Below are 15736 nucleotides of genomic sequence, written 5' to 3'. Positions count from 1 at the left end.
GAGATAATGAGTCCAGAACAAGCTATAGGTGAGTGTGATAATGAGTGGGCGGAGCCAAGTTTAAAGCTGTTGTAAAATGCTTGAAATATGCACACTGCTGTATGAATTTTGTATTAATGCACCAAGATGTTAAACAGTGTTCCTTGTATGGACTGTAGAACCCCCCCCCCTTCTGCCCCCCACACACACAAAATTTGGACCCAAACACAGGTTCCTGACCCCCACTCCCCAATACTGAACTCACTGAGAGTAATGCAATGTCAATATTCTGTATGTCCTGTACATATTGTAGTACCAACAATAAGGCTGACTTGACTTAACTTGACTTAAAGGCAAACCCTGAATATTGTTGGAGGAGCCTGTTAGCAAAATGTCGTTCTTAAGAATGTTTTGTTTGGGGCTTTTGACTTCATATACACACAACTGCAGATGTGTATGCATTCTTTATTCTCTGCTGCTCTTCATCACACGCTCAGTCAAAAACCTTTTGTTTAATAATAATAACAAGATAATACATAATTTGTAGTTCACATATTGATAAATCTGAACAAGTAAAATGAAAGAGTGAAATGTTTCCCTATTCGCAGTTCTATTATTTACACATTTGCACTGTGTTTGTGTGTGTCTTTGACATTCCATTGTCTTTCCATGAGATCTGTGCAATATGGAAATGCTAATTTTGGTAACACTTCACTTGAAGGGTGTCTGCATAACACATTCATAATATCTTACATAAACACTTCATAACAAGTATATATGTTTTACATGACATTCATTTGGACTACTGTGTCATTTTACTCAGATATGTATTTTCAGAATAAAAGTACCCATTTGTGTTTTGAAAAACTATATTATTTTCAGTGAGTTATTTCTGGAAAGCCAAAAAAAAATGGCTTTGACACTTTGGACAGAAAGTGCTTGAGATTTTTTTGCCTAGACTTTCAACTTTCTTTTAACTTTTCTTTCAACTTTTTTTTTCTAAAGCATTTGTATTTTACATAATTCTTTCTCTTTTTTACTCTGTCTTTTCTTTCAAAATAAAAAAAAATGGTCTTTTATTTTGAAAAATATATATCAGAGCAAAATGACATATTAGTCCATATCAATCATGTCATGTAAAACATGTATACTTTATGAATGTTGATTTAAACATTCATGAATATGTCATGAAGTGTTTATGTAAGATGTTATGAATGTGTTATGTAGACACCCTTCAAGTAAAGTGTTACCCTAATTTTCATGTGAAGAAATGACGATTACTGAAGTTGAACGTGACGGCGGTGGAATATTTCACACCTGTGCATGAGAGCCTCCTTTTAGATGACCAAAAATCATTTTAAAGCTCAAACAGTGGATACATATCAGCCAATACGTAAGCTTTAACTACTGGTATAGGTATCAGAAAAGAAAAAGTGGTATCGTGCCATCTGTAGGCTGTATCCAATGTTTTACACAAACTGCATACATTTACTTACTTAAACATGCAGCCTGCAGAAGAGAATTGATTTACATATTATAAAACATAATAAACTTTTAAAAAACTCACTGCTTAGACTCTTAAAGCCAGTGCATATTCACATAGCAGAAAACAAAGCAATATGAATGGCCAACAAATGCCTCTGTTGTGCAACTGGGCAATTTCCAGTACCCACATTTCAGGGATCAATTTAACTCACAATCTGGTGGCAATTTTTATTTCCCCAGGTAGTTTTGCTTATTGCCTCAATGGTGCCTCATTAAAGGAACAGAGCAGGCTGCTCTTGATTTTTTATTCCAATAAACAATTACATGGAAATGAGTAATTTAAACAGGAGTGTAAAGTGATCAGGGCAACTACATCGTTTAAGAGCGACATTGGCCACAAACTCACATAGAAACTTACTGGTCATTAGGGAATTTACAGACCAGTTATTGCCACTTTATACGTGTAATAACAAAACTTGTAATGGTTTGTTTCTCAGTACTGTGTAACTCGTTCACTGCTGATGCCTCAGAACACTGATTTCTGCCCAGTACAGAATAAAACATTTTTCTCTATGATTTTGATAAGTATTATCCTAGTTAAATAAGGTCGTTTCATATATGGAATCATAGTCTGACTTCTAGTTCCAATAATCCAGATGTTAATTTCTATAGGCAGACATGCAAACACATTAGGCGTGAGAAAGGTAGGGGTAGGGGAGGTCAGGAAGCATCATCTCCAGGAGAAAATTTAAATGATGTTTAACATATAAAAACTATGCATAGTTGTTCTCTCTGACACTAGAATACACAAAAAACAATTACCATTTTGGCATATTTGTTAAAAATCTTAACATACAAGGTCAGGTCAGTTTGTACATAATTTGGCAGACATCTTCATAAACAATCATTAAAAATGGAGGTTATTACAAATACTCAGTGACAGCCCATCACTTCTTTTGCATCTGCTAAAGGGCTTATTGAGGCCTAATTAGCTGTAGTGCTTGGACCCCTCTAATTGCAACCTGACTGAATATTTGTTGCCCCTTAACAGTTCATATCATCCATAAATATCAGCATGCATGGAAAAATGCATCACTTTCAGATGAAAACATAAGTGTAGGTGATTATCATGGCAGCAAGCAGTGATAATTTATACACATTAACCTATCTTCACCCTCTTTTCATAACTATAGACACCCCTCACTTTTAGCTACATGAACCACTAGCTAGAGTAAATAACAGCTCATTTGTTAAGTTGATTTGACATTTTAACATAACTGTAGTAGTTAAACTGTAGAATTTCATGAAGTGCACAACAAGAATAAAGACTTCCAAATTAATTTGCTGCTATAGCATCTAATAAAAAATAAAACAAAAAAGAACCTGTTTCAAATCTTCACAAAGACACTGAAGATGTTATCTTAGTTCTGGGGCAACATTTTTTGTGACTCTTAAGGCATGTTTGTGATGATGACTACATTGGAAGGATTGGCAAGTTATGTTTTATTAAGTTATTTATGCTATTAATATTATACCACAAACATCTATGCTATACTTACAAACCTCACTGACTATTAAACATCATTGGCTTTACATGCAAAGTTTTTTGCCAATCCGATTGAATACATTCCGATTGTAGATTAAGACTGAGGTGTTTATGCTCACTCAACTCAACAATCTGACAGAGAATCTCCACTTACATGAACACTACAAGTAGAACCACTTAGTGTAGATGTTACCATGACAACCAGCATCACATGAGTCCAGTCAGAGTGAGATGAGCAGCAGTGAGCAGTGCTTGTGTTTTAATTCCTTTAAAATGATGTCAGACTCAGGAAAACGTCCTTCACATGTCCTTATTAAAGAAGGCCGAGAGGAAGACGTCGTGTTCTGAGACACATAAGCTGGACGTCCGTCCCACCGCCGTCTTTTAAAGATCAGAGCATGAACTTCGTCTCCTCTGCAGACCAGTTTCTGCTCCGCCATGTTGAATGTTATAGACTTTCACTATGATGCGACGAACATGATCAGAACGGACTTAGACTTTCTGATAGGGAATGTAATCAGATACAGACGTCTACACAGATATTATTCTTTTATTTAACTGATTATTTACAGGATTACCCACCTCAATCAATCGGATAGAAATTGTATTCCGAATGGCCTCAGTCAAACTAGTGTATTCCGATTGAGCTATTAGTTGGATTATCAACTGATTATTAAGCTGCATGTTAACATGGCTACTGAGAGCTATGTAAGTTATTTTTTACATTTTTTATTATTGTAAAGATAACTTTAAAATGTTTATTATTTTTGCAGCCTATACTGTTTAAAGCTCAAAGCTAATATACATTTAATGAGAATTGTGAGTAAGACTTGCATTTTTGTAAATTTTCACACTACAAACATCAAATTTATGGTAAATGAATATCGGTCAATATTGGTATTCTTGATTACTCATAATCAGTATTGGTATTGGCCCTGAAAATATCGGTCAATCACTAGTTCTCATGATCAAGTTTCCCAAATATTGTCTACTGGATTAAAATAAGTTGGCTAACACTGTGCTGGTGGATGTTCATTGACAACCAAGGGATTTTTAAGTCAAACATCTAAGAAGATTTCTAAAATAGCTGGCTCACCACTGAAACATTACCTAGAAACAGATAACCTGCTTGGTTGAAGGCCTTCAAGCCGCATCAGGTCTTAGAACCTCTATGAACATGTATGATATTTAATGATACAATTTAAGGCCTGTATACTGGTTCAGTCTGAAAACACTGCTCATGGTCCAGGTCCCTTCATTAGTACAGCCATACTGAACAAGCCTTTGTTTATGTGGCAGTTTGCACCAGAGCGTTCAGAAACACAAGTGGCTCTTTGCAATGTGGCTTTCTTCATAGCTTAGCATATTGGAGTTGCAGTCCGTGTAGGCAGCGTAGCATATGGTTAGCGTGGTTTAACTTGCCCTCGGGGCACAGGTGGCAGTGTACAGTGTAGTCCACCGGGCTCCATTACTCTAAGCTAGTCGGCGTGTGTTGACTCTGAGCCGTGGTCTCTTAATGAGGCCTCCTGCCTGTTGCCCTGCGGCAAATCACAGCCCAACACGTGGTGCCGACAGATGCACCACTGCAAACGACAAGCTCCCACCTTCCCCTCTCTTTCGTCTCCCTTTGAGGCAACTACAGCTGCAGATGCTGAGGACGTGGGATGATCAATTGCTTCCGTCACTCAGAATGACCTGTATGCTTGATAGTAAACTGCAAAAAAAAAGCTTTATTGGCATCTTAACATCAGTCAATGGCCCTTATTCCTCAGAGCTGCAGGAAACTGAGTGCAGATTTGACCCTGAATGACTCATGAAAGAGTCTGACTCATCAAACGAATGATGTTGAAACAAGCTGTGATTTGAGCGCGACTGATGATCAGCTTCGGTTTGTGGAATCAGGCCTTATTTACACACTGTTTGCAAAGGATATGGCTCACTTTGCCCTTATTTACATATGATTTACATGAGCCACGCCCAATTTCATGCAGAAGTTTTGATAGTCAATAAAAGGCAGTGTTCAGCAGGCGCAATGGCTGTCCTCATAGGTGGAAGTTGGGGTCGAGCAGGGAGTGGACTGCTTCCCCTACTGGCCAGATCTTAAATAGCTTTATAGTGTTAAAATTAGTGATTTGAATAGTTTAATGATATAAATAGGTTTATTACAGCTGTTTGCAAAGGACACACCACAATTTGGCTTCATGTACATATTATTTACATGCAGCACACCCCAATTCATGCAGATGTGATAAGGCAAATAAAAGAAAAGCAATCAGCAGGCTCATGAGCCAATGGTTGTTCGAGTAGGTGGAGCTTGGGGTCAAGCAGGGGGTAGACTGCTCCCCCTACTTGCAAGAGCTTAAATAACTTTATTGTTTCCAAATTACAGCGATTTAAATAGCTTTATGGTGTAAATTGCTTTACAGTGTTAAAATTTGTAGCAATTTGTCCCAAAGGTCTCAAATACCTATAATTTACTTAAAGCACACACTATTTCATGCAGATGTTTTGATAAAACCAATAAAAAGAAAATATTCAGCAGGCCCATGTGCCAATAGCTGTGGACTGCTCCTCCCACTGGCCAGAGCTTAAATAGATTTACAGTGTTAAATTGCAATTGAAAAGAATAAAAAATTGTATTCTTTTTGTGAAATTTTGTGTTTAGCTTTATTTAAGATGGTAGAATTATAACACTGATAATAACGTAGCTCATTGATTTTCTAAATGAATCTTCTACAGAGAACACACTCCTGCCCTTTTTAATGCACAGTTGATAATGTGTTTAATATATAGGAAAACGATTTAAAATGTGGCCTGTGCAAAAGTTATGGCACATAAATATAAATACCATATTTAAGTTTGTAGAGGATATATTCAATTAATTTTACCTAGAAAATCAACAAAACATGTAATTTGACCAGATGACCGTACACCTAAGATGAAACCGATGAATAACAAAACTGTCAGTAGCCACGTTTACATGCAGCCTGATAATACGCTAATAATCCAACTAATAGCTAAATTGGAATAGAATGCGTCCATGTAAACACCTCAATCAGAACAGTCTAGTCAGATTGAGGCCATTTGGAATACAATTTCTATCTGATTAATCGAGGTGGGTAATCCTGTAAATAATCCGTTAAATAGAAGAATAATATCCGTTTAAACGCCTGTATCTGATTACATTCCCTATCGTAAAGTTTAGGTCCCGTTCTGATCATGTTCGTCGCATCATAGTGAAAGTTTTATACCGTTCAACATCAAATGTACGACAGCACATGCTGACATGCTCAGTTGAGCATTTTCAAAGTGTTTTAGCATTCCTGTGTGTATGCAGAGATTTAGGAAAATGCTGGACTTGTGAACAAGGTCTGAGTGAGTGAATTACAAGGCGTCCATCTAAAAGAGAAAGAATGAAACACACTGCCTCAGCCTTTCAGATCCAGAGCATTCAGCAAATCGGCTTACTCTCCATCAGCATCACCCACAGGACAGCCCTGCAGAGAGTGAAGCAACAGCTGCTGAAACGCAGCGCTGGTACAGTCAGTGTGTCAGCGGAGGGGGCGGAAGAGCTAGATTCCCTCTGCATGCAAAATACAGTCCCTTATAAATATACATTGAACTGTAGCTGAACCCCCTCTCTCTCTCTCTCTCTCTCTCTCTCTCTCTCTCTCGTACAGTTACATATAACCCTATTGCCTGGACAGGAGGATCGTTCTGCTCCATGTTCTATTAATAAGCGCTCACTAACAACATTAGTACTGACCTGATGGCGTTAAAGGGACAGTCCAGCGTTTATGACCTACACTCTATCTGCCGCATCTGTAGCCTGTAGGAAGCTTCCTGACCATTGGTTTCTATCACACAGTACTGTGCAAATGTCAGTGACCACCCTCCATTTCTCATTAAGTACAAGTTTTCTTAATTAAGCAATTCAATCAATTGGCCCAGCATTTATTGTGTCCACTCGTTACCTTTATTACAGCGTCCACTCTGTTCAGGAGACCCACTTTCAGTCTCTCAAAGAAATCTGCAGACACACCTCCAAAGTTCAGTCTTCCACTTTTCTTTCTCTCTCTCTCTCTCTCTCTCTTTCTCTCTTTATTTCACTCTCTTTCACTCTTCTCTTCCTTTTTCTCCTTCTACCCCCTTTCTCTTCTTTCTGTCATTATTTCATTCTATTTCACTCCTTTCCTCAGCTACACTCCTCTTTCTCTCTTTATCCTACCTCTTCTTTCCTCAGCTAGCTCTCTCGCATTTCTTTCTCATTATTTCCCTCCATTTCACTCCTTTCCTCAGCTAGCGCTCCTGCACTCCTCTTTCTCCTCTTTCGCTCTTTATTTCCCCCTTTCTTTCTTAGCTAGCTTACCTGCACTCCTCTTTCTGTCGTTATTTCACTCTTTCACTCTTTCCTTCCTCAGCTATCTCTTCTTCTACCCCTTTTTCTCTCATTATTTTACTCTATTTCACTCCTTTCCTCAGCTAGCTCTCCTACACTCCTTTTTCTCCTTGTCTCTTTATTTCACTCTTTCTCTTTCTTTCCTCAGCTTGCTGTCCTGCACTCCTCCTTCCTCTTCTTCTCTTTATTTCACTCTCTTTCTCTCTTTCTTTCCTCAGCTAGCTCTCCTGCACTCCTCTGTCTCCTCTTTCTCTCATTTCACTCATTCTTTCCTCAACTAGCTCTCCTGCACTCCTCTGTCTCCTCTTTCTCTCCATATTTCCCCCCTTCTTTCTCAGCTAGCTCACCTGCACTCCTCTTTCTGTCGTTATTTGACTCTTTCACTCTTTCGTTCCTCAGCTATCGCTCCTTCTACCCATTTCTATTTCACTATTTCACTTTATTCCACTCCTTTCCTCAGCTAGCTCTCCTACACTCCTTTTTCTCCTTGTTCTCTCTTTATTCCACTCTCTTTCTCTCTTTCTTTCCTCAGCTAGCTCTCCTGCGCTCCTCTTTTTCCTTGTTCTCTCTTTATTTCACCCTTTCTTTCCTTAGCTAGCTCTCCTGCGCTCCTCTTTCTCTCGCTATTTCACTCTCTTTCTCTTTCACCTTTATTACTCAGCGAGCTCTCCTTCTAACACTTTTTCTCATTACTTCACTCTATTTCACTCATTTCCTCAGTTAGCTCTCCTGCACTCCTCTTTCTCCTCGCTCTCTCTTTATTTCACCCTTTCCTTCCACAGCTAGCTCTCCTGCACTCCTCCTTCTCCTCTTTCTCTCATTATTTCACCCTTTCTTTTCACAGCTAGCTCTCCTGCACTCCTCTTTCTCCTTTTCTTTCTTTGACCCCCTGCACTCGTTCTCATCTCAGCTAGCTCTGTTTCTCATTCTACCCCTCTTTCTCCTTCTTCTCCCTCTTTTTTTTTACATCCTCTTATGCTCTTTCTCACCTCTGCTAACTCTCTTTCTCTCTCTCCTCCTCAGCATAGTATAAAAGCCTTGCTCGCTAGTGTGCTGACTCAGCTGCCGTTGCGAGTCAAACCTCCACCGAGAAGCTGCTATCAATGCCGTTCTTTCCTTTTTTTTCTTTTCTGCTGACTCCCCAGCTCTGTCCTTCCCTCAAAGCCTTGCCTCATCCACTCTTTCCAAGAAAGCCCATCTCTCACACTTTTTCACACCTGTCCCTCACTCACGCGCTCTGTTCCATCTCCGAACCCCCAGAGCCTGCAGCTGCTGATAAGCCTCGCGCTGTCTGGTGAGCGGAGCTATTCCTGTTCCTCTGTGTGCGCCTACCTGTCCGTCTGCCTGAGCCCCCCGAACGAGTGTGGAACAGTTCTTGTCTGTAGGGACTGATCTTCTGAGAACCGAGTCTGGATGACAAAGACGGGTTGAAGGCCATCTGTGTCGCTCCATCTGCTCTGGACTGTTCACACTGTTTGCTTTACAGATTTACTGATTAGCACTGTTCTGATGTAACACTGTATAAAGCAGTGCGCTCATGTAGTGAAGTACACACTCAAAAAAGATGGTTCTTCAAGGGTTCTTTAGTGAATGCAATGGTTCTATGTTTTCCATTTCATGCTTAAATGGTTCTTTGCATGGTGAAATCAGATTGATGGAGAATGTGTTGTGTATGGTTCTGTATGGAACTTTTTCAAAAATGGTTCTATATGGTGCCAAAAAGGGTTCTGCTATTGTTATGATATTATGCTGGAGAAGAACCCTTTTTGGTGCTATATAGTGACACCATCTTTTCTAAGAGTGAAGAGCCATTTCACCATGCAAAGAACAATTTAAGCATAAAATGGTTCTACACTCTTAAAAAGATGGTTCTTCAAGGATTCTTTACTAAAAGACAATGGTTCTACATAGAGCCATAAATGCTCAAAGAACCATTTGAATGTTTAAATGGTTCTTTGCATGGTGAAATAGTTCTTCAGATTGTGTGGTGAATGGTTCTACATAGAACCTTTTTAAAAATGGTTCTGTATAGCACCGAAAAAGGTTCTGCTACTGTTACTGTTCTACAATGAATTATTTAGGATCTACTATGTATTATTTAGTATTTACTATGAATTATTTAGTATCTACTATGAATTATTCAGTATCTCCTATGAATTATTCATAACTACAATGAATTATTCAGGATCTAAAATGAATTATTTGGTATCAACTATGAATTATTCATTAATTACAATTAATTATTCAGTAACTAAAATGAATTATTTGGTATCAACTATGAATTATTCTGATTACATGAATTATCAGATTAAGAATTAATTATTAGTATCTACTATGAATTATTCAGTAACTAAAATGAATTATTCAGTATCTACTATGGATTATTCAGTAACTACTATGAATTATTCAGTATCTCCTATGAATTATTCATTAATTACAATTAATTATTCAGTAACTAAAATGAATTATTTGGTATCAACTATGAATTATTCTGTAATTACAATTAATTATTTAGTATCTACTATGAATTATTCAGTAACTAAAATGAATTATTCAGTATCTACTATGGATTATTCAGTAACTACAATGAATTATTCAGTATCTACTATGGATTATTCAGTAACTACTATGAATTATTCAGTATCTCCTATGAATTATTCATTAATTACAATTAATTATTCAGTAACTAAAATGAATTATTCAGTATCTACTATGGATTATTCAGTAACTACTATGAATTATTCAGTATCTACTATGAATTATTCAGTATCTAAAATGAATTTTTTAGTATCTACTGTATCTGTCTGATTCATTTTAGTACATTTGTATCTGTGTAGAAATTCAGTATCAATTAAGAATGATTCACTTTCTACTATGAACTATTCAGTATCTACTGTATCTGTTTGTTTCATTTTACTACATTTGTAACCGTGTAGAAATAGATTATATTTACATTTCTCCATAATCCAAGCAGATGTTGTCCCAATTCCTACATTTTTAGAACTATTTATAAACATACAAAACATTGGATATCAGCAACAGTCCATAATTCCTGGTGCATGGGTGTATTCCTAAATTTGGTTTCTAATTTCCACCACAATTAAAGGTACGTCAGTTTTGTTTTGCACGGATATTTCTTCTTATAAAGTTCTCTTCTGTGTGAATTTTGGATTCATATGTTATATGATCTTGACTTTTCTAGGCTAGTTCACACACACACACACACACACACACACACACACACACACACAGGTGGCAAGTAAACGCAGAGCCAGCTTCACTGCAGGCCCATCCGCTCTGCACTCTGCAGAATTCCTCAGCATCAGATCAGTGCCAGCCCCCGCCTTTCTTCTGTTCTCACTTACATAACCTGCCTGCACCAGCTAAAAATGGACAAGTAAAAACAATTATAGCTTCAGTTATGCAGAGCCTGCCTGACAGTGACTCATCGCGAATGTGTGCACCGCAATATTTGTGATCACTTCTGTTTTTAGCATCATGGTAATCTATCTGTGTGGGTGTAAAGGCTTTCGTTTCCTGCCTGGGTTTGTATTGATGCCTGCAATTTGGCGGGTCAACGTGCGATCCCGAACTTAATTAAAAAGGTGATTAATGGCGGCTCTGTGTGTTTGCATGTCTCTGTGCCACACCAGCTGACACAGAAGTGTTGCCATGGTGACAGAAGTCAAGCCGAAGCGAGACCCGAGGCATCGTAATGGAAATGTCTCCCTCGTTCTCCAACAAATGATCCTTTTTGTCCTTTTGTCCTTTTAACAGACCTAATTCACACTTTAGCAGCAGAAACAAAGGTCACCAAGCAAAACAAGCAGGTCTCCAAGAACTACTGCCAGAGGAGCATTACAGACACCTCTAAAGGCCATTCACCAATCCATCTATCCATCCATCCATCCATCCATCCATCCATCCATCCATCCATCTGTCCATTAACTCAATAATCGCTATTCATCTATTCATCAATCCATTAATCCTTCAGCCAATCTTTCATTTCAGTTGTCCCCATTCTCTCATCCATTCATCCATCCATCCATCCATCCATCCACCAATCCATCCATCCATCATCATCCGTTCATCCATTATCCAACATCTCTGTAACACTCTGTTTATTCATTCATCCGCCCATCCACTCAACAGTCCCTATTCATCCATTAGTCCATCCATTCCTTTATCATTCATCAAGACAGTCACGAATGCACCAATCTCACCACCCACCTACTCAACAGTTCTATCCATCCATCCACCCATCCATCCATCCATCCATCCATCCATCCATCCATCCATCCATTTATCATTCATTCAGCCAATCAGCTATCCTTTCATTTCAGCAATTTCCACTTACACTTCAACCCATCCATCCATCAATCCACCCATCCATCCTTTCATTTTAAGTCCCTATTTATTCATCCATCCACCCATCCATCCATCCATTTGTTCATTATTTAATTCGCCATAGTTTCATTGCAACAATCTTTTCATTTCAACTTTCCCCATTCACACATCCGTACATCCATCTATTCATCTATCCACCCATCTATCCATCCATCCATCATCTGTTCATCCATTAATCTATTCAAAAGTTTCTATATATTCATCCATTGACTCATGCACTAATCTATCCACCCACCTACTCAACAGGTCTATTTACCCATTAGTCCATCCATCCACCCATCTATCCATCCATTCATCCACCCATCTATCCATCCATTCATCCATCCATCCATCCATCCATTAGCATTCATTTCAGCAGTTTCTATTCAATCATCCATTAATCCAATCATCATAAATCAATCCTTCCATTACACCATTCATTCAACAATCCCTATTAGTCCATTCATCCATCCATCCATCTGTTGCATACATCAATGCATCCATCCTTTCAGTAGTCCCTATTTATCCATTCATCCGCATATTCATCCACCCATCCATTCATCCATGCATCCACTCATTTCAGCAGTCTACAATCATTTATGCATCCTTTCACTTCAGCAGTCATTTCATGCATTCTTTCATTCATCTACCCCATCACTCATCTAATAGTGCTTCTTCAGTCATATGTCCATCCTGTAGAATGTTTATGTGTCCTACCTGGGCGGGGGAGTATAATTTACGGGAGCCATTGGCCTCCTGTCCTGGCTGTGGGTTTGGGGAGAGGGGCTGAGCTCCAGAACAGACAGTCCTTCCCTGCTTTTCTCCTTTTTCTCCTCCATCTCCTGCTCTTCCACCTCCTCCTCCTCCAGCTCCACTAACGCCACCCATGCAACAGAGTGTGCCCTGTGCCAACTCCAGCTCAATCTCAGCGTCCATCTCCGCCTCCTCTTGCGCCTCCTTGTTGGAGTCGTCCAAGTGCTTCATCAGAACGGCCACCACCACGTTGATCAGGACAAACTGGGCAGTCAGCACGAAGCTTACGAAGTAGAGTGGCGAGATGAACTGCAGGCTGGGGTTGCAGTTATATTCGCCCGGTGGGCACTCACGTAGGGTGTCCTAGAAGAGACAGTTTAAGGTTAAATATCTACTTCGCAAATGCCGAACAGTTTGCATTCCTTCCATTCTCAGCACTTGATGTATACATGGTAGTAGCATGGTAGGTTGAGAGCAGTCACCCTCAAAATTATCTAGCCAAGAGCATCTCTATGGTCAGAAAGTGACCACTGATGAAGGACTAGAGGATGGCTAACTGAAACTTCAATCTGGTGGAGGGGTTTCTGATAAAGTGGGCAGCAAGGGGAATATTTTATAACATTTATTTTATATACAGTACTATGTCTTTCATTTTTGCCAAAAGCCAAGTGAAAAAAAACATTGGAGTTCAAAAATGATTAAAAGCTACAGAGAAAACGGGCCTCCTAACAACCACCTGGAAGACCTGGTCGACACCAAAACTGCCCCCATCAGATAAACAGCACTTAAAGCTTTCATCTCTGAGAGAGAAGAGAAAATCAAGCTGCTTCAGATCTGAAAACATCCACAGGTGTTTCTGTCCATCCTTCCACTGTGAGAAGACGACTCAGCGCTGTGGGTCTGAAAGGATGTGTAGCTGTCAAGAAGAACCTCACTGAGAAAAGGAGACGGACACATCAAACAAAGAAGCTGAACGATGGACTGACCACCCCAGAGTCCAGACCTCAACATCACTGAATGTGTTTGGATTACTTCAGAAAATGATCAACCATATGTTTATTAATAATGCATTTGCATAAACGATTAATGCCCAAACACCGTTAACTCATTTTCCTTCTTCAAGCCTTCAACCCATCCATAATAGTGCAGACTGAAGCCCAGCTGCAGTGCACTGTATGTTGCTATAGATGTTATGGAATCTATGAGTGTAACCCTCTCATATAGCTTTAAAATGGCTTTTAAAGTGAAACCTTCAGCAGCTTCAGCAGAGTATGCTGGACAGGGCTTTAGGAGAAGTATGGATAAATCAACAAGTAGCAAACTAACAAAAGCTCCAGTTGCCTTTGAGAACCTCCTCTGTACCAAGAGTTTAGCTCCAGCCCATTCATTCTGAAGTTATAAGGTGTGTTTTAGCTCGGACTGCTTTTAAACACCGAGAAGTCAGAACAGAGCTCGTTTACATATATCAGTCCTAAAAGTACAGTAACAAAAACATTCTGTTTCATTTTTGGTTATGATAAAATGGTCATGTAAAATGAATTATGACTGTTTTGGGTATGCAAAACCACAGAAATGTCTTAAGCAGACCTCAGGGGAACAATAAAAATACAAGAAAAAAATTGAATATGGGCTTTTTAACAGTTAACAGAGAATAAAAATATCCACTCACACAAAATAAGGGACATTTGGAACCGTCCAGAAATACATGCTGAGCACTTTCACAGCCATGTTCGAATGGTACTGCATGTTACCAGGTAGACTGCTGGCTACGCAAATAAAACTATTAACTCAAAATGACACAGGATGCGTGTTTAAGAACCTTGTGCAGCTTCCACAAACAAAGCCCGAGCAGCATGGGGGCAGTGTTAGTGCGTCAGGTGGACTGTGTCCAGCCTCTGCTCATTAAAATGAAAGAATACACACCTTCACTATCATTAGTATGCACTCTGCCGCTTCCCACGACAGGACGGCGGTCTGGTTCTAATTCATTCTGTAAGACCATAAACACGCAACTCTTCCTCTCTTTCTTTCACCAGGAGCTGAGTGGCAGACAGATCTATAGTGACCTATACAGGCTCCGCCCACATGCATTCTTTCATACCGATGGTTATGAGGTTGGACGTGCTTTACAGAATGCTGCTAAAAATCCAATTCAACCTTCATTCTACATTTAGTAGGCAGAATTATCACATACTTAGTCACAGAAGAATAGTAAATTAGCATTTTCTATATGCAAATGAGCTTATGCCAAATATTATACATTCTCATAAAACGTTGAGATGTCTGAACTCTAACAAAAGGCAGGGCAGAGCATCGAACGTTTCTTATCTGTTTAACTCAAAGTAAGAAGCAAAGCAAAGACTACTGCATCCAGCTAATGGTAGACAGTACAAAGCATAGCTATAGTACATAGGATGCATTGCAGAAAATCACTGATAAACATCAAGCTCAAAATATTTTACACTCTACCTATGAAGATTTAATGGAATAAAACTTTCAACATCATTTAGTGAATTTATCAGGTTTGGCATCAGCTCACTAACTCTTCACAAACTCATTGTGTTCCAGCTAAAAGGTATGAGGTTAAATATGATGTGGCTAAGCTAATAATGTTAGCTGAGTTGAAAAAACATGGAATACCTAAGGACTTCATACGCACACCTTTCTTGACATACATTTCAAACCTTAAGTCATCAACTACAAGAAGGATTATTTTATTTTTACTTACAAATCTAATTTCTAATTTTGCTGTGGAGCCTCAACAAGGCAGGAAGAGAGCCGCATATATATATATATATATATATATATATATATATATATATATATATATATATATATATATATATATATATACAAATAATTCAAATAATTCAAAGACTCTTCCAAAGCATCCATCGTTTTACAATCTGGGAAGTGTTTAATATAGAACTAGTGCACTAGGAGGCTAAATACAGTGAGAGGCGACAAATTACTGATATGTGGATCCAGACGGACTAAAATTATCAGACCACTGCTGAGTTCTGTAAAAAGAGTCGACAATTCAGCCTGTAATTTTCTCGGAGGAGGAGGGAGATGACCACAGACATGGCCAATCCAGACAGAAATAAAGTCACAGAGTAGCACCTGTCAGGCTAACGTAGCATCTGTAGGTGCTACCTTGTTGATCAACAGCACAGCTTCACTACTGA

General features: G+C 38.9%; 1 protein-coding gene across 1 annotated transcript in view; it reads right to left on the bottom strand.

The window, feature by feature from the left end:
* Positions 1–15736, bottom strand: part of cacna1ia (calcium voltage-gated channel subunit alpha1 Ia) — a 295143-nt gene that overhangs the window by 9339 nt on the left and 270068 nt on the right. Inside the window, 1 exon segment of the mRNA XM_036589758.1 lies at positions 12513–12911. Coding sequence (XP_036445651.1) covers positions 12513–12911 — 399 coding nt within the window.

This window comes from Colossoma macropomum, unplaced genomic scaffold, assembly GCF_904425465.1.
Source record: "Colossoma macropomum unplaced genomic scaffold, Colossoma_macropomum, whole genome shotgun sequence".
NCBI classification, from domain to species: domain Eukaryota; kingdom Metazoa; phylum Chordata; class Actinopteri; order Characiformes; family Serrasalmidae; genus Colossoma; species Colossoma macropomum.
This window is presented reverse-complemented; position numbering and strand designations above follow the sequence as displayed.